The 25289-nt window shown below is 37.7% G+C and overlaps 1 protein-coding gene and 1 long non-coding RNA gene across 2 annotated transcripts in view; one reads left to right on the top strand and one right to left on the bottom strand.

Moving 5' to 3' along the window:
- The window catches only part of LOC140336660 (uncharacterized), a 64818-nt gene that overhangs the window by 27401 nt on the left and 12128 nt on the right, over positions 1-25289 (top strand). The window lies entirely within an intron of this gene.
- HS2ST1 (heparan sulfate 2-O-sulfotransferase 1) overlaps positions 15852-25289 on the bottom strand; it is a 96704-nt gene continuing 87266 nt past the window's right edge. Inside the window, exons 6-7 of the mRNA XM_072419921.1 lie at positions 24169-24326; positions 15852-22250 (exon numbers count right to left, since the gene is read on the bottom strand). Coding sequence (XP_072276022.1) covers positions 22024-22250; positions 24169-24326 — 385 coding nt within the window. The 3' untranslated portion in view covers positions 15852-22023. The remainder of the gene's footprint in view (positions 22251-24168; positions 24327-25289) is intronic.

Raw genomic sequence — 25289 nt, forward strand, 5'->3', positions numbered from 1 at the left:
ACCAGCCAAAACTTGTCCCACTGCCCCTGAAACACAAGCATCAAATCCCTTAACCCACGTCCGAGGCCTTCCTCTATGTAGACTGGGTGCACTTGTGCTTCATTGGTAACAACAAGTGGCCCTGCTTTGTAAGGCAGCTAATCAGATAATTGGGTTTACTAAGCAGTACCTAAAACGATGGGCCTGATTGTATGGTATATAAGAAGATATAGCTGTTGAAAGTTTCTTTTTTTCATCTGATGCCACACATTTTTACTGATTTATGATGTACTGTAGACAAATGGTGTTTATGAGATAGCAACTTTGCCAGCTAACCCAAAAATCCAGGGGTCATCTTGATTGTTTACCTCTTGCCCTATCACCTTGTATGATGTTTAAAACTCCCATGATTTCTCTTCTCCCTCGAAAACCTGTTCATAACTCTTGCATCCACAAATGTTACATAGGTGACCTATATTTTGTAATACAGGCATAAGAAGTTGAAATGTGTGAAGTGCAGTATAAGTGTATTGTGTTGTTTTGGTTTCTGCTTCTTAGGCTAAAGCTGCGTACACACGGCAAATTTTTCTCGCCCGATAATCGGTATCGGCCAATTATCGGGCGAAAATCTGCCGTGTGTACAGTCGGTCGTCGTCCATCGTCCGACGACCGTCCTGGCGGATCCATGGACGATGGACGACGACCGATCCTAATGAAAGGGAAGGGGAGAGCGCGCAGCAGGGTGACGCTCCGTCGCTCTCCCCCTCCCCTCTCCATAGAGCATGAACGGTGCTGTATGTACAGCATCGTTCATGCATCGTGCAGTCTTTTCTCGTTGGAAAGGATCGTGAAAGATCCTTTCCAACGAGAAAAATTGCAGGTGTGTACGCAGCTTTAGTCTACATAGTCTGCAGTGTCTCCTGTTCCTGGATGCCTACTCTACACAGCTAGGCTTCCAATATCATTTTCAGCCAAATAACCCATGGATGTATAGGCCTTTTATAGGCATGTTTCTGGCTTTTTAAATACCTGAGAAAGCTATCTTTTTTTTCCATTTAGAGCAGACTTATGAGCAATTCCATGGCTTTAAACACGTCTATAAATGCCTATAAGTGACTGCAACAAAAGCTTACAATCATTTATGAGCAGTTCAATGCAAGCAACCACTTGTAAATGCTACTTCCTGCAAACTGACCAAAAAACATACCCATTGGTTTTCATTGAAACTACTTTTACGTGGGGATTTTGTAAGCATTTTCAGGTTGCCATTACTAACTTGTTTGTTAAAGTGAAGATAAAATAAAACATTTTTTTGATGTATATAGAACAAAGTGTTAAAGCCACTTTAAGTTTTCTATTGCTGTTTCTGTCTGAAATGGGGAAATTTTAGGCAGACTCTTCATTAAGAGATTATGTATACTGCCATTTCTGCATAGTTCACCTTTGGTTTCTTTGTTTTTACTACCTTCTGAACACTTCCCAAAAATTGATGTGCAGCTTGGGGAGATAAGCTAATTGTCACATTGCATGCTTGTTTCATATGTGTTACTTAAGCTACTCACACTAAAAAAAATTGATTTATATCCAGGTAATTAGAATTCCTAAAATGGGTTTAGCAATGGCAATTTACATAATCTCCCAATGGTAGATTCACTTCAAAGCCGACCTAAACCCTTGATACTCACCTATCCCCGTTCCATTGCAGGGTCCTTCTTCCATTTTTATTTCTGGAGAGGATCTTTGGCCATCTTGGTTGGGAAGGATGACGTAAATAAACACACAGGAGTTCATTCATTCCCATCACATGCATGGGAGGCCAGGATAGCCAGGCTTTCTCTGGCATCAAAGGCTGAGCTGCACATGCATAGCTCAGCAAAGTTTGACAGCTGGGCAGCAATCAGTAGATACGAACAGTCATTGCAGATGGGACAATGTCTGTCCCTTTATGCAATAAACACTATCCTGATCATGGATTATTCAGTTTAATTCCACTTTACTCTCTCTGTTTATGTTTGTGATGTTTGTATCCAGTGCAGAAAAAAAGGGACAGGACATCCAAAATATTAGATTTTTTTTTAACAGAACAGACACAAACAGCAATAAATTGAATAAGTAATCACAAAGGTGTTTCCAGTTTCCCTACTTTATCCATAACAGGTTTATGAGCACATTATTGCTGCAGGTTCCAGAATTGTCATCCAGATCTTGGCTTGTCACCCAGTAAACTATTGAGGGTGGCGGATACAACTGCTTATTTAAGGTCAGTGATTTGCTACATTATAAGACTAAGATCAGATTATAGTCCCAGAGCAGTTTGTAAAATCAAAGGAAAGTGTTTTTACAGGATAACAAAAAATGCTACCTATATTCTAAATATGTTTAAAACTAAGTGCTACATGGAGCTCTTCCCAGGTTGACTAGCCACTGCTCAAGCTTCCCCCCCCAATGCATTGGTGAGGCCAATGATGTATTGCTTTGGACCTTTGGGGGAGTATGTACCTTAGTAGGAGCCTGACCTGAGGGAGAGGGTCTCTCAATTTGTAAGGAAGTCTGCACTGAACGGAGATTCTGCATTTAGGGGATTAATGCACTGGAGGCTGTCACTGAATGGGAGTCTGTGGAAAAGGAGGATTGAAAGGTATGTGCCTCCGTAGGAGGGGGGGTTCTGTTACCGAGGGGGTCTCAAAATGTGGAAGTCTGTCCATCAGAGGGGTCTGTCACTGTGTGTGTGGTATCTGCCATTTAGAGGGAGTTTTGAACTGGCTGCAAGCAGATAGGAGTTACTGCAGAAGGTGGGGATTTCAGCTCCTATTTCCACACTGAGGCCCATAGATTTGTAGCTATGTCAATGTCTGATTTGCTTTTTGCTCTTCCTGGCATACTTCTTCAAATCCAAGTTCTATCAGGCCCCTGACACTCTTGAGTTACTGTATCTACATTAGTGCCTCGTGAAAGAATAAAAAAAGTTACGCAGCAAGATTCTAAAGGGTAAGCAATTAGCAATCATAAAAACAATTATTTTATTTTAGAACATATAAACAAATATGCTATATGGCAACTAAGAACTGCTCATATTTAACATAATCACAAAAAATTCCATAGACCGTATATTATGTTACAAAAAAAATTAATCACAGTGCATAAATATATGTTTATATGGCTGCAGAGTCGATACAAAAATACCTGGGTGTAAAGCATAAAGCTTGGGGTATTTAATCCGGGAATATTATCACATTGGAAGGTGACTGCGCATTTTGCAGCAAAAAAAAAAAAAATGCTTTATCAGACTATGTATGCAGCCAATAGTAGTTTTACATGTTATATTGATCCAAAAATTATAAAATCTACTAAAGAAGATGGCCACCTAGTAGAGAGCTCCCAATTGCTTACCTGGAGCTGGTGTTTGAAAAATATCCCGGACCTGATCACAAAACTTTGAATAACAGCAATGGAAAAAGATATTACTGACAGCTTGGATGCAAATAATTACCAAAGATTCCCAAAATCAGTTCAGAAAGGCCGCCAACACATGGGACACTAAATTAACATCAGGCAGCTGAGGTTTAAAGAGACCGCCCCAGATGTTCAACATCAATCTCGGTAAACACGCTGCCACATGGGACAGCAGCCTGTCAAAGTTGGGAACATCAGACTGGCAGAGACATATCTGTGCCATGTAGCCTGCTCAGATCAGTCACCAAAATACATTAGTGCCTTGCTGCATTCAGCTGGTAAAGGGGGCATAGGCAGTGCGCAATTGTAGAAATAGCAGCATGTTGAAGTCATTGTCAGAGAAAATGCATGTGGAAGGGTTTTGTCAGGCAATGGTGGGCCACATTCCAAAAGCAGACTAATATGGGCTGCTGCAACACACACTGTAGTTTACTGGGTTTTACCAGTTAATGTAAGTGCCCATTTACACCGGCAGGTTGAATAGAAGTGCAATAATAATGCATGAGTGTTTATGCACAGTAGACTAAAGAAACAAATAGTGTCCAGAAGAAGAATTTTCAACTGCTCTACTTCATTGCAATGATGGTGATGTGGGTGTTTTGTGGTTTCCTGATGTCCTCTAAACAGCAATACGCTAGTAAACGGCTTTGATGAATGCCTAGAAACCATAAGTGTAAGTAAGGCCATGACGCATCACAATGATGTGAATGAGCCTCTGTGTAAAGTGGTAGAATATTAAAAAAATATTCCCAAAGTAGATAAAAAAGGAGCAACCCTAGGGTGTGTGCATCTGCTATTTTACGTTTGTCCATGAGTGAGTACCATTAGGAGACTCCAAACCTGGATTGCTCAAATGGCACATAGCAGGTCGGATAGAGTGGCACCCATAATAAAGAGGTAACACATTTTTCTAATAGTACTAAAATAAAAAAATACTTTCCCCAGTACCCCAGTTCCCCACTTTCCTCATCTTGGAACATGTGAACAAACAGATATACTATATTTCATCCTCCATTAACTATATGACTGTCATTCACTAAACCAGCTCCAACATTTCTACACCCTGTGCTCTACTTGGCCAATCACTGGCTATTCACAAGATACAAGGTGCTCTGTGATTGTCCAAGAGGGGAAAACGCATCAGTGAATGAGAGTCACTGCCACTATCACATCTATGTGATCTATCACATCACAACTATGTCTATGGATGAATTATGTCCATTTCTTTATATTCGCAGATGCAGGTGATTTTTTTATTTTGGTACTATTACAAAAATGTGTTGATGGTGGGGCTGAAGTTGTCCTGTAATCAAATATATAACTCGACCTTAATTACTGCGACCCATTTTAATAATATGGCCCTGTCATTTATACATATGACTTCATTGTTTGAAAATAGAATCTCATAATTTATAAATTAATTCTATTGTTCTACATATTTCATGTTCAGGAATATGTCAGGAAATGTTTAAAAATTAACAAATCGTAAAAAACTTTTCTTTTTGTGGATTTTGGTTCTGTTCTTGTTGTACATTCATATTTTGTGGGTTTTTATTGTAAACCTGTAATTATATACTCACACAGGTATACTTAAAATATGGCTAGTTCAGATCCTGGTCCTTGAGGTTGGTCCCTACATTTTTCATTAATATTAACATAACCTCAGGTACCCAGCATTTTGGGGTGATCCTGAAATAGGGATATGATGTGTTGTATAAAGTGAATTGCAATTAGGCAGCCTATTCATTTTTTATGGTCTGTGAACACACTATAGATTAGCCAAAAACAGCCAAGCACCCATTTTTTAAATGAGCAACATGCATTGTGGTTGTTTAGTCAGAGTGCATTGTCACAAATGTTTTTTCTAGGACCAGGCAAGCAGGTTGACCACCTGGGGTGCCAGGTCCAGGAGGGGCTGTCTAACTGATTTACATAATGGAGGTCTCAGAGAAGCAACATCATGCTTTGTAAGGAAAAAAGAGCAGGGGTAGAACCAGATCCAGCTGTCTGCTATATGTGGAAGACAGGTAAGCTTTGCAGAGAGAGAAAGAAAATTAGAGGGTGCAGAGGCCAAATGCACAGCTGGAACCTCTGCACACATACCTCTTCACAGTTCTGACCTTTGCACCCACTTTCACATCTCTCACATCTGCACACCCTGAGAGACTGTGGTGAAGCAAAGACTACAAGTGTAAATAGAGTTTTTGGGTTTGTGCATGGTTGCCAAAAAAGGATTTGTTTATGTAGCATTTTGCCAACCCCCAATTTATATTAGTAAGGCAGAAATTAGGATAGAGAAGAAGAGGTTTTAGTTTATGGCAGGTATATTTATTATTAAACATGCAGACAACATAAATAAATAGAAAAACAGTCTTCCACCTACATTGAACTTGGTGGTATCTTACAAAGAACTGGTTTTAACAAAAAGGTGATTCTTACAGTTATTAGGAATCAACGCCTAATTCCTAGATTTTTCTATGAGAAGTGATGCACGTTATGAGACAAAATTATAAAGCGGGTGTGTACAAGTCTATATTTCTCCCCAAGGTGCGTATTGCCCCATTAGTTGTTTGTTGTTATGTAATACCAGACTAGATCTAAAGGTCAGCATTAAAGAAAACCTTTTATCAGGCGTAAAAATTATCAGTAAAAGTACATAAAGTATCTGAGCCCGGCATAGTATTCTTTGTTTTAATATGAGCGTTTGTTTTAATAAAAGTCTCTACGTAGTGTCTAAAACCCCCCAACAAAGCTAGTTTCCTTTTTTTAGAAACTAATCATGAGCCTTCATTCTGTGTTTGCCACTTTGCCTCAGTTAATGCATAGTGTGTATTGAGACCTGTGCTTGAAGTAGCCCAGAACTGCACTGAACTGAAATGTCCTCATGACCCAAGCAGGCTATTGGGTTAGCATAGTTTAAAATCTGATGCAAATCCTTAAAGCAGACCTTGCATCAGGAATCAATAGTCTGCTAATTTGCATCCCACCTCTCCATGTAAAAATGCTAGATAACAACCAAAAAACCCTTTTGGTCTAGACTGGGGAAACGTCAATCAGACTTAAGCTGCGTACACACTTCCAATTTTTGTCGTTGGAAAGGATCTTTCACGATCCTTTCCAACGACAAGGGAGTGCACGATACATGAACGGTGCTGTACATACAGCACCGTTCATGCTCTATGGAGAGGGGAGGGGGAGAGCGACGGAGCGGCACCCTGCTGCGCACTCTCCCCTTCCCTTTCATTAGGATCGGCTGTCGTCCATCGTCCGTGGATCCGGCAGGTCGGTCGTCCGGACGATGGACGACACCGACTGTACACACGGCAGATTTTCGCCCGATAATTGGCCGATGCCGATTATCGGGCGATAAAAATCTGACGTGTGTACGTAGCTTTAGTGTGGCATCCGAGAAAGGATCCTAAATCTTGTGAGACCACACTGCAACACGGTTAAGCAGTTTGATATGCATAAAGAAACAACATTAAAGAGTTACAAGAGGCTGCAGATAGAGCTTAGTCCTTAAGATCACCCATAACGCTAGCTATGTTTAGCAAAAGATTTCTTCTGCAAGTCATGCGAACTGCCCCCTCCCCCCTCCAGCTCGGAAACCTGCGGATCTTGAGCCTCCTTGTTATGCCTCCCCCAAGTTTTAAGGGGACACTCCCTCTCCTCTGTATGCACTGGGGAGGAGAGGGATTTCCCTTCAGGAGCGTTCTCTCTCCTCTTTATGCATTGCAGGGGAGGTATTTCCCGTCAGGGGCACTCCCTCCCCTCCGTATGCCTTGCTGAAGAGAGGGATTTCCCTTCAGGAGCGTTCTCTCCCCTCTTTATGCATTGCAGGGGAGGTATTTCCCCTCAGGGGCACTCCCTCCCCTCCGTATGCCTTGCTGAGGAGAGGGATTTCCCTTCAGGAGCGTTCTCTCCCCTCTTTATGCATTGCAGGGGAGGTATTTCCCGTCAGGGGCACTCCCGAGAGGGATTTCCCTTCAGGAGCGTTCTCTCCCCTCTTTATGCATTGCAGGGGAGGTATTTCCCTTCAGGGGCACTCCCTCTCCTCCGTATGCCTTGCTGAGGAGAGGGATTTGCCTTCAGGGGCATTTCATCTCCTCCATATGCATTTGCCTTCAGGGGCATTCCTGGTGGGGGTAGAACCATCAGTGAGAGAGTCTGGCCTAGTGTGCCTTCTTGACCTCCTAAAATGGCCTAGTAGCCAAAAAAGTTTGCTGACCCCTGGTCTAGATCATTGTTGTATTTTGGCCACCCCACTCATCTTTCCCTAGATTGTTCCCTGAAGGAGTATGATATTATGTTGCAGGTAGACAGTAACTATGTTATCTAAATTTTTTTCTCCTTTCAGCAAGGTGGAGGGTGACATTTAAATCTGTTTGGAGAATTCTGGAGGATTCAGTTTATGGAAAGCCATATTAAAGTGGACCTATACTAAGAGATTATGTAAGCTGCCATCGCTGACCTGGTGCTGAAAAATGCTGTTTGTACGGTTGGTGTTCTGATCCTATGTCTTTATTACTTTTTAAATCACTGAACAAAGAAAAATTATGCAGCTCAGATGTTTTCCACTATTATCTGCATGCCTGCTTTAGGTGTGTAACTGAAATTACTAAAGCCAAAGAATCACCCTTGCATCCAGGCAATATATATTCATTAAACCCATTCAGCAATGGCAGCTTGCATAATATCTAAGCATAGGTCCATTTTAAATCCTTTGCCTACGTGCTATTAGCACCACCAATTTGGGGAGTTAAATGACACTGCAACTGACCATCAGAGAGGAAATGTAAAATAACACTGCCAATGACTATCATTATTATGGCCATTGGCACCATTGTTTTGGATAGGTATTGTGGCCACTGATACTAATGCTGTGGATTAACTGAGATACCACTGTCACTAACATTGGGGTTGTGATTAAGGACAATGCAACCAATTGTGTGGGATACTATTACTGCCACTTACGCCAATCCAAGGGCATATTCTCCTTCTATTTTCTATTTTGTGTGTGTTCTGGTATGCTGCAAAAAAAAAAAAACAGGACTAAAACTTTTGGGCTTTGAGGTATATTACAGACCCTTCATTTTAATAGGCTGCCTAACTTGATACTACATCATTGCACAATATATTGTGAGGGAAGGGGAGCCCAATGAAAACATTTCAGGTTCATTCAGGAAATGTGACAAAAAAAGTTTGCATCCATTCAGATTTTAGTTTCTATGAGAAGTGATACACGTTGAGACAAAATTACAAAGCGGGTGTGTACAAGTCCATATTTCTCCCCAAGGTGCGTATTTCCCCATTAGTTGTTTGTTGTTATGTAATACCAGACTAGATCTAAAGGTCAGGATTAAAGAAACCGATCCTGAAGACATGTTTGTATCAGAGTATGATGTGTCCCTTTTCTATGTCCTAGTCTAAGTGTGCAGATCCTCTGAGTTCATCATGCATCGATTTCCTTAGGAAACAATGGGCCAGAATCCTGTTACGACAAAGAAAAGATATTGGTTAATAAAAAAAAAAATAAGGTTCTATTTATTTAATCCAAGGTCTATTCCAACATTATTATCTATGTGCAGCTAAATCACTGGTGGAATTTCAGGGACTGTACAGAGACAAGATGCAGTCAAAATATAACTACTATACAGAAAAGGGCTAAAATCCCAAGTATTGTCCCTGATGACACTTGGAGTAAATGTAGATAAGTTCAATGGATGTGTACCCCTGAGACTGGGTATTTGACCTAATAGAGGAATGTTTTATAGAAATGTCAATATTGATAAATTAGCTTAGATTTACATACCCAAAAAATAAAGGCCAGATCCCAAAAAGGTGCCTCCAATTACTTTGAGAATAATGATGTTTTCTGAGACATTAATTGGTTAGAAGGCAGTTGTATATGGGAGGTAATTGGTTAGAAGGCAGTTGTATATGGGAAGTAACTGGTTAGAAGGCAGTTGTATATGATAAATAAATAGATAACAGCCTACAAAGATGAGCTGTAGTTAAATTAACATAAATAAGAATTTCCTGTATGGCTAGTTGGTTGTGATAATTTTTGTGCGATATTTTGTTCATGCTAAAACACTGGCAAAAAAACATAGTGATCGTTATGTAAAACTTACCAGATTTGTTGTGACAGTCTCTGGCATGAACAGTGATGTTTTGCAATGGGCTGTATTGTTCGCCCTGGAAGAGGAGGTGGACTTCATAGGTGTCGCTGTCTTCTGTAGGGGCAGGATAAATGACAAGTGAGCAGTCTCCTTGGTGCAAATTTTGATCAAACACATGAGCACTTTCACTGCGTTCTTGCAAACGGTCTTTACTGCTGTTGAAGACCATGAGAGCCTGATGTTGGTCACCACCTTCCTCTGGTATCATTTCCCATTTTATTTCTATGCTATGGGATTTAAAATCTTTGATGGAAAATTGGCAGGGAATCAGCAGCTGTGACCCTGCATCCACCATGATCGCTTCCTTGTTCACTTTGATGTTATCGGTGAAGAAAGCTAAAAGTGAAAGAAAAATATGGTTATTTTTGTTGTCATGTTTAGAGACATCTCATTTTCATCACACACTAAAGTAAAACATAGATAGTTGGTTATTATTAATTGCTCGCTTGTATGGCCCCTTTTGTCATATGCCCATACAAGTCATTAAAAAATGATGGGAAATCTCCTCTAACAAAGTTGTCAACATCTGTACATATGAGTATTATTGCTCATCTTTGTTATAGTAACTGTATAATGTTGGATTTCCCATCACTTTCTGCATTGCTAAAAGGTCAAACTGCTGTAATGCTGCTTTCCACCATTAGAGGGCTGTATTGACTAAAGAAGCTGCAAGCTGATGGCAGATAACTCTCCCTCCTATAACATAAATGTTCATCATAGGTGTGTATAGCTACAGCTGTATTCTCCTACCAAAATCCTCTCCATTACCTCTGCACCTCTGTACACATATCTTATACTGTCCTTATCCTGATCATTAATGACTGTGGGCTGTACAAAGAGCAGAAAAAAACTCCTAACAGTGTTAAGAGCATCATTCTTTTGGTATCTATTGGCTATCCAATTGCCAAACTAGCAAGAGAAATCTGAGTAGAATCGCTTGCGTCCTATCAGGGGCTTGCGTAAAGCTAAAATGACATGAGTCATTGTAGTATGTTGAATCTATAGGTCACAACAAGTGGCCCTGGTTTGTAAGGCAGCCAATCAGATCATTGGGCCTAATAAACAGTGCATAAAAGGATGGACCTGATTGGATGTTATGTAAGTGGCTGTAGATGTGGGAAGTTTTCACCTGATGCCACAGATATTTAATGATAGATTTTGTTGACAAATGGTGTTTATGAGATAGCAACTATGTCAGCTAACCCCAAAATCCAGGGGTCACCTTGTATAATGAACAAAATTCTCTTGATTTCTTTTTCACAAACCCAACAAGCACCCTTCCCTGCATAGATGTCCCATAGGTAACCCATGGTTTGTAACATAGTTAAAAAACGTTGAAATGTGTGAAATGTAGTATAAGTGTATTGTGCTGTTTTGGTTTCTGCTTCTAAAAGACAGACAACATTTCTATATTGGTATAGTCCGATTCTTATGCTATACACACTGCATATACATATGTTTTTAAAAATGCATGTAAACTTTCCTATTGCATGTATATGCTTTTTTATGCACTTTTGTTAGCATTTTAAAGCTTGCCTGGCTCAAAAAAGGTTGGAAAACAATGCTTTTAGGGTGTATGTATAAATTATTCCCCTGTAAAAACTGCATGTTCTCTCACAGCCATTCGAATCCACTATAGTTCTTATGTCAATGCACATTAAAACAATTGTGGCCAAATGTTAAAAGTGCACATTAGTCACAATAGTAATAGTGCACTAGGGAGATGAATGTGCAGCTCAGCTTTGCCATGGACAGCCGGTAATCCTAGTTTCCATTGCACATGTTGGAAATGAATAAATGAATGGAATAGGGACAGGGGAGTATGCCAGGTTTAGTTCTGCTTCAAACAGACATTTTATTGAGTGATTTTGTAAACTGACATTTATGACCTGGTTCTAATAAATACTGCTTGCATGGCTCATGTTTGGATTCTTTTCCTTTATTGCCTTCTGAATACTCCCTGAAAATTACTATGCAGGTTAGGTCATAAGCTAATTGTCACAGTAGTCGTATGCTTGTTTCATATGTGTTCCTTATATCATTACGTATTTTCATTTTTTTTTTGAATCCAACACACCACCTTTAAAATAGACTTTTCACTTGCTGCCATATATGTCCCACCTCTAGGTACCATTGTATTGTTATTCCCTTCATCTGTCAGCGTGTGATAGGCTTTATAGCAGTCATTCTCTAAACAATCTTTCTATAGGTTTTAAATGGCTTTTGTGTGTTTGGGACTTTAATTTTTTTGCCTCCTTTTGTAAATATTTGTCCTTAGTGACACCGTAGACCGGATTTATTAAAGTTCTCCACAAATGGAGAATTAGACTATGATAAGTGAACCTTTATTATTTGCTATTATTTGGCAAATATTTTCACTCCTGGACCTGATCCTTTTTTGGTTAGCTGGATCACCCAGGTTCACCCATAATAGTCTATCTTCTCCACACTTGAGAGAGCTTTGACAAATTATGATCTATGAAAAAGCATTTAGAACTGAAAACAATAAAAACTACATAGGTTCTATATTTCCCCAAAATATTTGGTAAACAATTTCCCTAAAATATTTTGTATTATTATCTTAATGTAGGAGGTGTCATTTACTGATGATCACACTAGATTTGTGTCTGCAGGCCCTTCACAACACTCCTGGGTGAGCTTTCATGAGTGGAAGGCTGGTCAGCTATGACAGACTTTTTTTCAGTCAAGGTGTTTCATTAGGAGAAAGGCCAGCTAGCATCAGGGGCATCAGAGCAATTATGCCCAATGTAAATATGCATACTTGTTGAGCATGTCAGATTGTCTGAGATGAATCAATAAACATTTTTATATCTGGATAGTTTGCACATGTGCCAAGAATATGGACATAAAACTTACATTTAACAAACTTTAAATCCTAAACCAAAAAGTTACTTTTCATTCTTAAAGATCACAACGTTCCTAGAGTCTGGGTTTCATTTGGTTTCTAAGAGCTTAGAAACACCTGTCAGCTGGCAAGATTCTTTTCTCATAGAAAAAAGTGCTTGTGTTGTATGCACTATGAAGAAATATATTTTCAGAGATGAATCAGGGCTTGGTTTAAAATCGGTGTACTACTTGTTCAGAATATATAAATACTTTTTATATACTTTGTGCATGATCTGGTCACATGACTACTTTATTGTCTGTGGGCATGTGGCAAGAAAATCATTGCAGTTCAGTGTGTATTATCCAATGATGTTGCTTTCTCGCATATTGTTAAAACAGTAGTAAAGTACAGGCTTTGCTAATATTCCTAAAGTAAACCTAAAAGATCACCTACTGCATTCAAGGGCCCTTTATGGTCAGATCACCCTCGGTACACTCAGAGGACTGATCTTCACACATCAGCCCTCTTTATGTCAGAGTGGTAGGCGGAATGACATCACAGGGAATCCCAATCTGGATAGGAGAGGTGGCACGGTCGCTCCGCTAACAGGAAGTTTCAACCTTTAAAGGTTCCGCTCTTCCTGAATATACAGCCCTCTTGGCTGACCCACATACATATGCTCCAGCACCACTGGTCTAATACATACCAAGGTAGGACTCCACAGATGGCATTACCTTTTACATATTACTTTTTCCAATACCCCTTTAAAATCCATACTGATTTATCCCCACTTTTTATTTGAACATTTATATCTCTCAGTCTTATGGCATCTATTGAATAACATTGGGACCTTCTGTATACATCGGATCTGGGCTCAGGTAATTCTCGGTAGGTGCCATCTTTTAATATGTATTTCTCTTCAAATACGCAATATACATAGTTTTATCGGTACATTAGCTATGCCATTTACTAGGTACACCGTACTATATATCCTTTTGTTTGACTGATATATTCATTGGATGAAACAACTCTATTCCATAAGGGCCATACTGTCCCTTTAATAGACAGACCAATAATTATCTATTAGGTACCTCTAAGCTTTCCTAATTGACGGTACATACCCTTGATCACACTAGAATATATCCATAATATGTTCATTTATTTAGCCTACATATTTACTGACAAATCTCTTATTACTTCTCTTATGTTATATTTATGCTATTATTCCTACCACCAAACTTTTATGTTTTGATTTTTTCCACATCTGCACATAAGTAGGAATTGACTTAATTATACCTTATTAGCTTAGTATCAAATTTTGTAATTTGATTTGTAATCTGTAATTCTACGGTATTTGAAATTTGTGACCCTACGGCATTAACTTTTACTTTATATATTTACCTTTGCCATGTACTATTATGTTGTTTTCTCTTTTTGATGTTGTTTTCACACCCATATGTATACTGTATTATTAATATAATTTTTATATATATATTTACACAGACTATTAAGCCTTACTAAAAAGCATCCCTGAAGAAGTCTATTTGTGGCGAAACGCGTCGGATTGTATACGGCTTAAGCACAGTCCCCCTTATTTCTTTGCTTAGGTGTGTCTTTTGTTAGGAGCATGTATGTATAGTATCTGCAAACCCATATCCTGTGAAATGTAAAACAGGTATTGGGTACTTGTTCTCCTTTATATTTGTTTTACGAATAACCCAAATACACTATTGACTTTTGCAACAAAGTTGTGAGCCACAAACCTCTTTTCTTTTTTTCATATTCTTGAATGCTTTGAAGAGGTGGCTCAAAATAATTTAAATCACAAGCAAGGGGAGAAACATTTATCTACCTACTTCCATTAAGCATTATTATGGAAAATTGCTTTCATACTTACCATATTTTAGATTTCTGTCTTTTCTCGTATACCCTCCAAATCAATCTGCTAGGTATACCTAACTCAGTTTAGTGAATGAGGTGAAGTTCTGCTTACTTAGAAATAGGTCTTTTGTTTTTTTTTTTAACATTTCTTTGCATGTGATTGTTTATTATTTGTAAAGTCAAAAAGGGCCACCTAAATCAAAGATATTCTACCTCTGGAACTGTCCACCGACTTGCAAGTACTCTTGAAAAGAGTATGACGAGGAAAGGATGTAATCAACCTCAACTTAGATTGAACAAAGGATCAAATTTGAAAATAATAGAAAAGGTCAGAAGGTGGAAGATCATAATATTTCAACAGTGTGTGCAGGGTAATCACAGCCAGGTAAGATTTCCAGGTTAAAGGCAATGGGGTGCGAGGGGAATGCAACCTAAGATTTCATCTTCAAGTGCTCCTAACTGACAGAAAGTATGAAAGGCATGGGCACAAAATCATGGGTCTTAGCCTAGTATTAGTGAGAGCGCCCACACCACCTACCCAGGTCTAGGGTCAGGTGTCTTGCATTAGGGTAGATAGACAATCTGAGTAGCTCAATGATCCAGAACCCCAAGATCTCCTGGGGGTACATATTACCCCAGATAAATTGAAGTATTTCATTTTGAAAATTAAACAAAATATTCTTTGGAACAGGAATAGGGAGATATTGAAAAAGATATAAAAAACCATGGTGCCAGCCTTCGCATGAAATTAGCTTCGGACAATAAAATATACATTAAAGGCAAAATCTGACATTAGGGCTCAATCACCATAGTATATTTATAGGGAAGTTTATAAATGTTGAAGCTGCATATTGCATATTCCATTGTATATATTATTGTTTTCTATCATACATTGGCCGATGATCATTTGATGCGAAGGCTGGCAGCTTTATGTTAATGCTGTGGTCCCAATGACACTTTCAGGGCAATTTTTGTTCCCTTATAAGAATCAATATAAAATAAAAATATTTATTTTTTATAAATACAAACATAAAATTGAATAACTGTAATAGATAATGTGTGGGAACCCTGGAAACATATTTTGAGTGTGTCTTCCTCCCTATTGAAATATCCACTGGCATAAGCCAGGATGGCCTGTTCTTAATGGTTTATTACCATTGAATGGCAAATATCCTTGTAAGTTTGCCTAGAGCATTATATGCATATATATATAACACATCACTTTGTAAACAATTTTTGCCTGATGAAGCAATACACCACATCTGTTAAATTAGAAAACTTTCTGTGTTACCAAAAGATTTTTTATATCTTCTTTTGCTGTCAAAATGCCCACCCATTGGATTAATGTTTTGGCATTTGAGTTATAGGTTAAACAATGGAGATGTGAATAGGTGCTTAGTAGGCAGAAAAGGCAGAATAATAGGACAAAATGTAAAATGTTTTGGATGGCTTCTAGAAATACATTACAAAATAAACATTTTAGACAAATGACAACATTTTAGTCCAAATAAGCATTATTTACAGCTTTTATTCAGTTTGTAAACACTAATATTTAAAACACATTACAAAGCACTTTAGTAAAAAATATTCTACAGTATGGAACATAAGAAAGTTTCTTACCACAAATCATTGAGCATGTTTTGAGACTTTGCAAATGTTGCAATCTACAGCAGCAGGGGAGAAAAAAAACTGGATCACATTAAAACTATGGCATAAAACAAGCCAGCTGATAGAGGACAGAACAATGCTGGCCATAGACTGCAACACTGTATGTCTGTTCATAGGAGCCATTTGTGCGTATTGGTAACAAACAAAGGAAACTTCTACCAACAAAACAATAAAGGTTGGCGTGTGACTTTACTTTGAGTCACTTACCTGGAACATTTATGTTGTCAGTTAAGACATTGTTCATTTAATTGTTCATGGTAAGTGACCTTAAAATTAAAAAAAACAGAGAATATGACAGCCAGGTAAGCATTTTTAGAACAGCATCACATATATTTTTCTAATACAGGATTACTTTCTTACAACTGACTTTCATATCTTGGTCATAGGCATGTCTGCCAAACATCATTGTACTCACACAATGAACAGTTTTCCCTTTAAAATAAAATAAACAAACTTGTCAAAATGCTATTCGTTTTCAGAACATTTAAGTATTTAATGAAATCCAAATCCATGTAAAATTGTTTATTAGTAAAAAAAAAAAAAAAAATACATAACTGCTTCTACACAGTGTGCAGACTAATCATTAACAAATGAACTTGATTTTTGACAAAACATGATCTTGTTTTTGGACAGCATCAGAAATGACCAATTCAGAAAGTATTACAGCAGAAACAGATTAGGAAATATCTTACAAAACTTGTGATCATACACTTGTCATCAAGTGTGAAGAATATGATTGCCTCTGAAATATTTCTGATAATAAAACATTATTATTATATTCTCAAGGTTTAAGAGTTGACAGAAGGAACTTAAAACAGATGACTTCACACATGGTCTCTAAAAACACATAATTATCATATAGTAAAATCCTAATCTGAATAACTAGTATGTACTTTAAACAATCCATTCAATTGATATTCACAGCTTAATCTAAATAACTCTATACAGGTATATTGTAAAGAGTGTAACCAGTTTGAATCAGCCCATTACCATTAGTGATGCTTAGGGCTATTTTGGATGGGCGGTGGGACCAGCAGTTTTCAAAAGTTGGCTCATTGCCATCTGCTGTGTTGGTTCCTAACCCTGCTCACTACTACCCTATTCATTCCCTATGGGGGCTGTAGGGTAAGAAGATGCTACATGGTACAATACGCATGATAGACATTTTTCACTATAGGCTGCTGGTGAGATGCTACATGGTACAATATACAGTACACGATACTAGAAATGTTTACCTAGAAACAAATAAAGTGTAACTAAAGTCCCACTTTACAAAATACAAGATGAAGCAGGTGGTTATTGCAGAAAAAGACAGGTCATGCCCCTTCTGCAAAAATCCATCTTACCTGCCTGATCATGCTTGAGAAACGTAAAAAAAAAGTGGATGCCAAAAAAAAAAAAAATGGCAATCCCCGCTTCCATTATATGTGCCGGGGACGAATTAATGTCATCCGGGCACTGCCAATGAAGATGGCTGAAGATTGTCCATAGGATGAAGAAAATAGGGAAGATGGTGGCTCCCTCTGATGGGACAAGGATAGGAGAGTCTTTCTGGTTTAGTTCTACTTTAACTTAAATCCCACCACAAAGATAACTACAGACACCAGAGGTCACAAATCTAATTCACCTGTATCAGATCAGACCAAGAGGGAATATCATAGTGGGTGCCCATGCAGGAGATACTCAATAGTATGGTATATGTCATTGTCATTTTGTATTTAAATAAAAGTTTTTATGATTTTTATATCAGTAATTCTTGCCTTTAATGTCCCAAATTGGATTTTCTATTTTTTTGCATCAGACCAAGAATGCTTGTATGTCTATAGTCCCCACCCAAATATACTCTTTAAGCTTTCCCGGTGGTAGGAATGGAGAACAGGCTGGCAGGATGACGTCTGTACATTGTTTCCATGTCCTCTTCATTTGAACAAACATGTATATTTGTATAGTGATCACACACCATGAACATCATTTTGGTCAGAACTTGTAAACATGGCTGTTCTTTATATAAAATCTAATATTAGTAGGTTAAGATGTTCACCTTTAACAACTGTCATCATTCTAGGCATGAATCATAAGGTTAGAACTTTTCTACTTTAAATTTTAAAATCTTGAACAGCCTTAGAAATAACATCCTAAACAGTAGCAGGACAAAAAAAAAAAATTAAAAAGTAATTTAGAAAACACTAATAAATGTGATATAGATTACTTCATAACATATTCAAAGTCATATTTTAATGTTAAATCTAGCCATCGCAGAGGCTACACTTTATTAACCTGTTTTTCCCATGAAGATTTGCCAAGTGAAGTTCCTGTTCCCTATCGTAATGTTTGTTGAGCATTTAAAAAGAAACCATAATATTCATAGTAATTCTGACATATCCATATGGAAGCTGTTAGTTTAGTTGTACATTAGAAATACCCTCCGTCCAGCCAGAGATCTCTGGGAAGGGGGAAAGAAATCTCTGTCTGGACAGAGGGTATTCTTATTGTACAGTGGATCATGTTGATCGAATTATTTTCGCAATGTGGAGGTGTAGACCAGTGTTTCCCAACCTTTCTTAGTCGCGGCACATATTTTACAATTAGAAAAATCCCACGGAACACCACCAAAAAGTCAGACACGTAAATTAGCTACCTGCTGCCATCTAGTGGAAGAGTTTTTTTTGGTTCTGCCTATCACTATACATCGCTGGTATAGACAAATGAAGACAAATTTTTTGCAGTAAATAAATCATTTTGGGACCAATTAACTGAAATTGGATAATTTCCCACGGTACACCCGAAGATCTCTCAAGGCACACTAGTGTGCCGCGGAACAGCGGTTGAAAAACACTGGTGTAGACAACGCTAGCAATATATGAGCCACTATACATATACTAATTGTCAGAGATTTGATGCTGTCCTCCTCTGCCTGAAAAGCCTAACCTTCCCTACAGTATGCTGTGTGGTTTTTACTCCCTCCACATCACCATTCTGTGAGGGAACCCTTCCATTCTATTTAGGCATGCCTACTACATATAACCATAGATGTCTTCTTGTTTCTGATGAAGCAGACCTTGTTCCCCCAAACATGTAGAACATATGTATGAGGCTACACATCATATGGCTTTGTAATAGGATTTAATAATTGTTTTAATTTAATTTAAACTGATACAAATAAAACATATTCTATGTTTTTAATAATGACAAATTATGTGTAGGTTCTGTGTGATTAGTAATGTCTTTAATATCTCAAGGTCTGGATTTATTTTTTTGTAGTTTCAATTAGGGATGTGACATCAGATAATTGTTGATCAAGGGAAGAGGCATAATTGAAATATTACAACAGGATGTGCTCGCTGAACAATTTTTACCAAAAGTGCAGTGATCATAATGTAGTTTCTCCACAGGTGCATACTAGCAGTATAGTAAGTATGCATCTGTGAAGGAGGAGTGTGAGTTAGATTAGGTCAGGGCCCAAACTGGATAACTGCACTTGAAAGTGCAATGGTCATCTAATGCATAGCTAAACCACAAATGTACAAAAAAAATAATAATAATAAAAAAAAACATAATAATAAATGTCCTTAGTTGGGTTGGTTGTAATTGTTTCCATATCTTTATCTGGAGGTACACCCAAAATGCAAATAATTCACTCGTTCACTGTATCTATGGAAGGAATCATGGTTGCCAGCCAGGCATTGGCTTTATGTCTGTGTTTGGGGTAAAGCTACTCCCCCTGTATCTTTAAAGACAGAATGGGAGCGCAGAGCCTCCTGGGATACCCAGGTCAGTCATCCCAAGATGCCTGATCGGCAAGCTGCAAGATCCGCACTCTCCCCCCCCCCCATTTACAGCAGCCCATGCAGTGCGAGATCGGGTGACATAGACAAAAGCAGGAAGAAGAAGAAGATGGCAGCACTCAGCTAATAGGACCACGCAGGACCCAATCCAGGAAAGCTCCAGAGGAATCGAGAAATCTGCAGAAGTAAAGGTGAAAACGTTTTTTTTTTTTTTTGTTTAGTTTAGTTTCGCTTTGAGATTAGTTGTTTACACTATAATAATAATAAACTATTTTGCTCCCATTTCATCTCAGTGACAGAACACTGCATTTCTATAAATGATCAGCAGGTAATTTGATATACTTGCCGAAAACGACTGGCAGGCAGCATGGTTCACTTCTAGAACAAACCCACCAAGGCCAGGATAAGGTTGGTAAAATAATTAGGAGCATATGAGGCCATTAATGCCAAATACAGGAACCCTGACACTGTGATCCTACAGTCCATGGGAGATGATAGGCTCATTTCACAATACCAGCACAACAGGGTAAGAACCTATTTTCAAAAAAAGTGACTGTTATTTTCAGTGATGTTTTGTGTTTGTTAAATGATAGTCACTTCGCTGAAACAGCAATTTTTTCTCTGGAGATTACAATTCCACAAAAAATGTAGTCTATGCTTGGTTAAGCCATTGTAACAAGAAAATATCTAACCCATAACTGGCAATTCAATTTGTAATTATGTGAACAGGTTTAAAGGTAACTTTCTATTTATTAAGTCATACGCTGTCACAAAGATCAATTTACAAAGTTTAAAAGCAGAATTCCAGCCAAAACCTGATCGCAGATACAAAAACCTGATACAATCAATATCTTCAACTTTACTCCCACAAAAACAGTTTTTTGTTATTGTGAACTTTGATCAGAAAATTCTATACTTCCTATATTTTTCTCTACCACAGGGGAGACTCTATACCCACACTACTTCCCATCATAAGATGGAACTTTAATAAAAAGCAAAAATGTGGGCATGAAAAATGCCTGTCCATTCTCTTATTCTGTCCCTGGCAGTGTCCATCTCAGACAAGTATATTACTCCACAGCAAAGCACAGCCAGTGTGTCATTTAGTATTCTGCCTACCTCATGGTGTGAAAAATGATATATATATATATTTAAGCAAAGTTAAAGGTTTGCCTTATATAAGGCATGAATTAGAATGCCAATAGTGAGACAGGTGTTCCTGTCAAACATCAGTACTATACTTGGTCTCACAAACACTTTTTTCACATGCACACCACAATGTCTTGCAGAAAGCTTAGTAGAGGAGTATTTAGCCATATAGAGGGGCTACTAAAAGAAGAAAAAAAAGAGACAGTTGAAAAATTATTTATAAAATCATTTATGCACAATAGGGGGCAACTTGCTTTAAAGGATACAGGCCAAAGGGTATTGGTTAAACAACTGCTTTAATAAAGTAGGTGAGTGTTACATATATAAAGTTAAATCCCATGGGATAAAACTGTCCCTTACAGCCATGTTTTCTTCTTTTGCTATGGGAGTTTTTCCTCCTGGTAAATCAGGAGAACAACATACAGACTATAAGATTTTTCCTTCGTAATACTTTCTGAAAATGATCTAGAAGCATTTTTTTCCCAACAAAATGGGCCAAATAATGACTTTATTCATAAAATATTGTAATACTTTCTTTGTTCTTTTATGTCTATAAAGATAAGGATAAAATAAAAAATACTGCTCTGTTGATGACTTATAATCCAAGAGCCGTCTTGATACTAATTAAGCACCAGTGTAAAAATCGACAAGCTACACAGCAGAATGTCTTCAATGTGTTTAAATATTCACAGGTGAATAGTACATGATCAATACCAGCGATCTGAAACTGAACACAAAATAAATCAAAGAGAAGACATTTGGACGATTGCAGGTTAAAAAAAAAATATAAGAGTTCCTTTTTTTCTGTACAGTGTAATTTCAGACTGTCCAAAGTCCATTTTGCTACAGTTAAGTTCTCACATGTTGTACTTATAAGAATGATCTTGTGGCAGAAGGAGATCACCTCAAGGTCTCATTTTCTTAGTGCCGACCATTTGATATGGCTCATTTGATGACAACCTTACTGAGTTATCAATGAACCGTCTCACAGGTATAATTACTGGTTTAGTCTGCAGGCCTGAAATTAAAGCCTTATGAACAAAGGTGTACTCCATTAAACTAACAGCACACAGTGTCCTTAGTTCGACTTTGGGTAAATTTTTTCATAGAAAAAGTTCTGTGATAGAATATAGAGTTCTCCATCTTTTTCTCGGACTGCATGTGCCCTGACAAACTGAAACTGCTCAAGTGCAAACTCATAAAACTCATTTTCCATTTTCCATATGTCTGACTGCTGCAGCTTTGCAGTAGTCTCCTTTGACGGTGCTTTCTTCTCTGTTGTTTTCCGGAGGTGAGATTTCTTACCTGTGGATATAGAAAAAGTAAATGCACGTTAATAAATACCTAAATTACATGCAAATCATTACAAAATGAAAAGTTAAAGCCAACCACAAGTTGATTCAGTAGTTTTTAGGGGGGGGGGGGGCAGTAGAGATCCACGGAATGGTAGAATTAGGATTTCTACCACACACTATAGTATGTGTCTGTCTCTAAAACTAATATAGTGCACAGATGCAAAATTATGTGTCCTGTGGCATAAATTTGTTCTCAAAAGATTCTAAAGCTGCCATGAAGGCATGGGATGAGAAACTAGGATTTTCTGACCTTCTAGTTGAACAAAGGCTATGTTACATAAGGACTTTTCTAAACAATTCATTAAATTTAATATTAATCTGGAAAGTCAGTGGTATAATCATTCCTCAAAATATGTACAGAATGATAACCCATTAGAAGGCATTCAATGCTTATTGCTTAGATGATATCATTCTTATTTTTGCCTTTTTGCTGGAAGAGTGTATAATCATTTTAATCAGTTCTTGCATACATAATAACTCTAAGTATTTTGTTGGTCACCCATTTCCATTTGTTTATAATTGGAATCACAGTTTCTGCTTATGAAATCAGAACAGCAGACAAATGTCACCAGTACCTTACTTTGCTGTTTGTTTAATGTGGGCAGAGTCTGTTTCATGCTTTGCATACCAGTTTAATCTTTGGCTTAAAAACTCCCATCTTGCTCTCATCTAAGCAAAAAAAACATTTTGCACATGACAAAGAGCTACTCTCAAGCCTATTAGCAAATTCCAAACATACTTTCACATGGTTCTTTTTGTGTAACTGCATATTCTGTGCAATCCCCCTGTAGATCCCATTAGTATGCAGAGCACTCGATACTTTTATTGATTGATACATCTTTATTCCAGTCTCAGATTCTGCATGCCGTAGTCCATTCAATAACTGTTGGCATGTCTTTGGCTTTTATTAAGTTTTTTTCTTGTTTGAGATTTAGGGAAAAACTGTTCCTATTCATATGGTAAACTTTACCTCCTACTTAGGCCAGTCAAGTCCATTGCAATATCCAGACACTTGGATATAATTGTTTCACCCTTGTTTTAAATTTACAAATTCACATTCCATTTTTACAATGTAATCTAGTCCTAATTTAAAGCTAACATTCACTCTCACAACCTTAATGATATTCTCATAATGCAGGTTTTTATCCTGTGTGGCGAGTATTTTCTTAAATTACTAGTAAAGGCCAGAGACAAATGTGCTTTTGTTGAGGAATTATATAGGCAAATTTTTTTTTCTATTTTAGAATTGTTGGAAAAAGAACAAACGCAACCAGAACATCAAAGGACTGGTAGGAAGCAATTACTACTAAATCACTTTCATGACCAGATAACATTACAGCCATAATGCGGAGGGCTAATTTAGCATTGAAAGTGTGCATTGGCCAGCTATAACTTGATGACCAATTTGCATGGTTTATAAAGAAAAAGGCTTTAGTTTTGTACACCGAGCCAATAGATTGCTTCAAAGTCATTGCTAGCAAATGTTGTGAATCCTGGACTAGATCCATCCCAGGTTTGATGGATCACCCAGCTTTATTGAAGAAAGTGTATCCTCTCCAGCCTTGGAGAGCTTTAATAAATCAGGCCCACTGTTTTAGAAATCCTGCTCGGTTTACTTTTACATTTTTTCCTTAGGAATGTAATTGTGACAGTAGTACAGCGTCATCTTAAGGCTGCAATGTCTTTAGTTTGTAAACGAGTCTCCACCCTGCAAGTGCTGGCTCATGGGGCAAATTCCTTTATGTTCCCCTGCCACGTCCTCCTCTGATTGTAGCTTTCACAATGAGAAATGTACATTTCACTAGTTACTACAGACCAGCCCTATTGTGTCCATACACAACAAAAAGTATTATAATTTTTTTAATTACCTGAACGGTAGAGTTCTGTGGCACCTCTAAAGAAACGAGGCAAAGCTGCTTCCAACAACATAATAAAATCCTCAAGCTCCTCCGTCACCCCAACTAGAAAGTACTCATTGACCAGATTGTACTTGGCTTGATCCAGGGCCCATCTGCTCCCCACATTCCTGAAAGAAAGAAAACAGTAAGAAGCTAAAAATACATCTCTAAACCTGAATATTTTGATTAGACAAAACACAAAAAGAAATGAAAAACATCATAATATGAAAACTTGTTTCTGTGGTATTTTGCATTTTCCATTGGTTACCATAGTAACAGCAGTACAAAAAAAAGTTTTCATACCAGGACAGATGTCTGTCTGTCAGATGAATTGCCAGAAATTTTTTCCTTACTTCAATCTATATCTTCTTAAAGAAAAGCAGTCATTAAAGAAATGAAACGGAATCACTTGTATTCTCCTAAATGCCAACTGCCTGGCTGTAATACTGAGCTGCTGTTCTTTTTTATATCAGATACTTGGAACAGGGTTGGAAGTCAGAATGTCAGAGAAAAGAGCAATAGTAGGGTTTGTGTTTCTCTTACTATGGGTTTCCTATAATGTCTATAGTACTTTTACTAAATTTGACAAATTATTGTATTTGCTGGGGGTTAAGACTTTATGCAGCATTAGCAATAAAAAGAAATAGAACTTTTTAGGCCAACAAACAATAATTAAAAAAAAAAAAGCCATGTTGACTCTTTGCAAAGAAAATGTATGTTCCTTGGAGTCATTAAAAAATGTTATGACACTAATAACTTGCAGCTGCAGGTTAGGAAAAACTGAATGCTTCCAGGATTAGTGCCACCTAAAACTACAATAACAATTTTATAGAATATTTATAACAAGTAAATTGGTACTAAAGAAACCTCTATAAAGCCATAAAAGGTGAAAATAATTCAGTGTTATATGATAATGAAGTCATAACAAGAACATGCAAAATCCAAGCAGTAAACAAAAATTATTAAAGTGTGCCAGTGGGTTATATTTTGTCCATCAGGACCAATCATGGAGTCTGCATTGGGCCAGGAATAAGTGCTACCAAGAAAACAAGGGACCATAACAACCAATCAGGTATTTGCATTTCATTGGA

This window comes from Pyxicephalus adspersus, chromosome 8 (genome assembly GCF_032062135.1).
Source record: "Pyxicephalus adspersus chromosome 8, UCB_Pads_2.0, whole genome shotgun sequence".
Taxonomy (NCBI): Eukaryota; Metazoa; Chordata; class Amphibia; order Anura; family Pyxicephalidae; genus Pyxicephalus; species Pyxicephalus adspersus.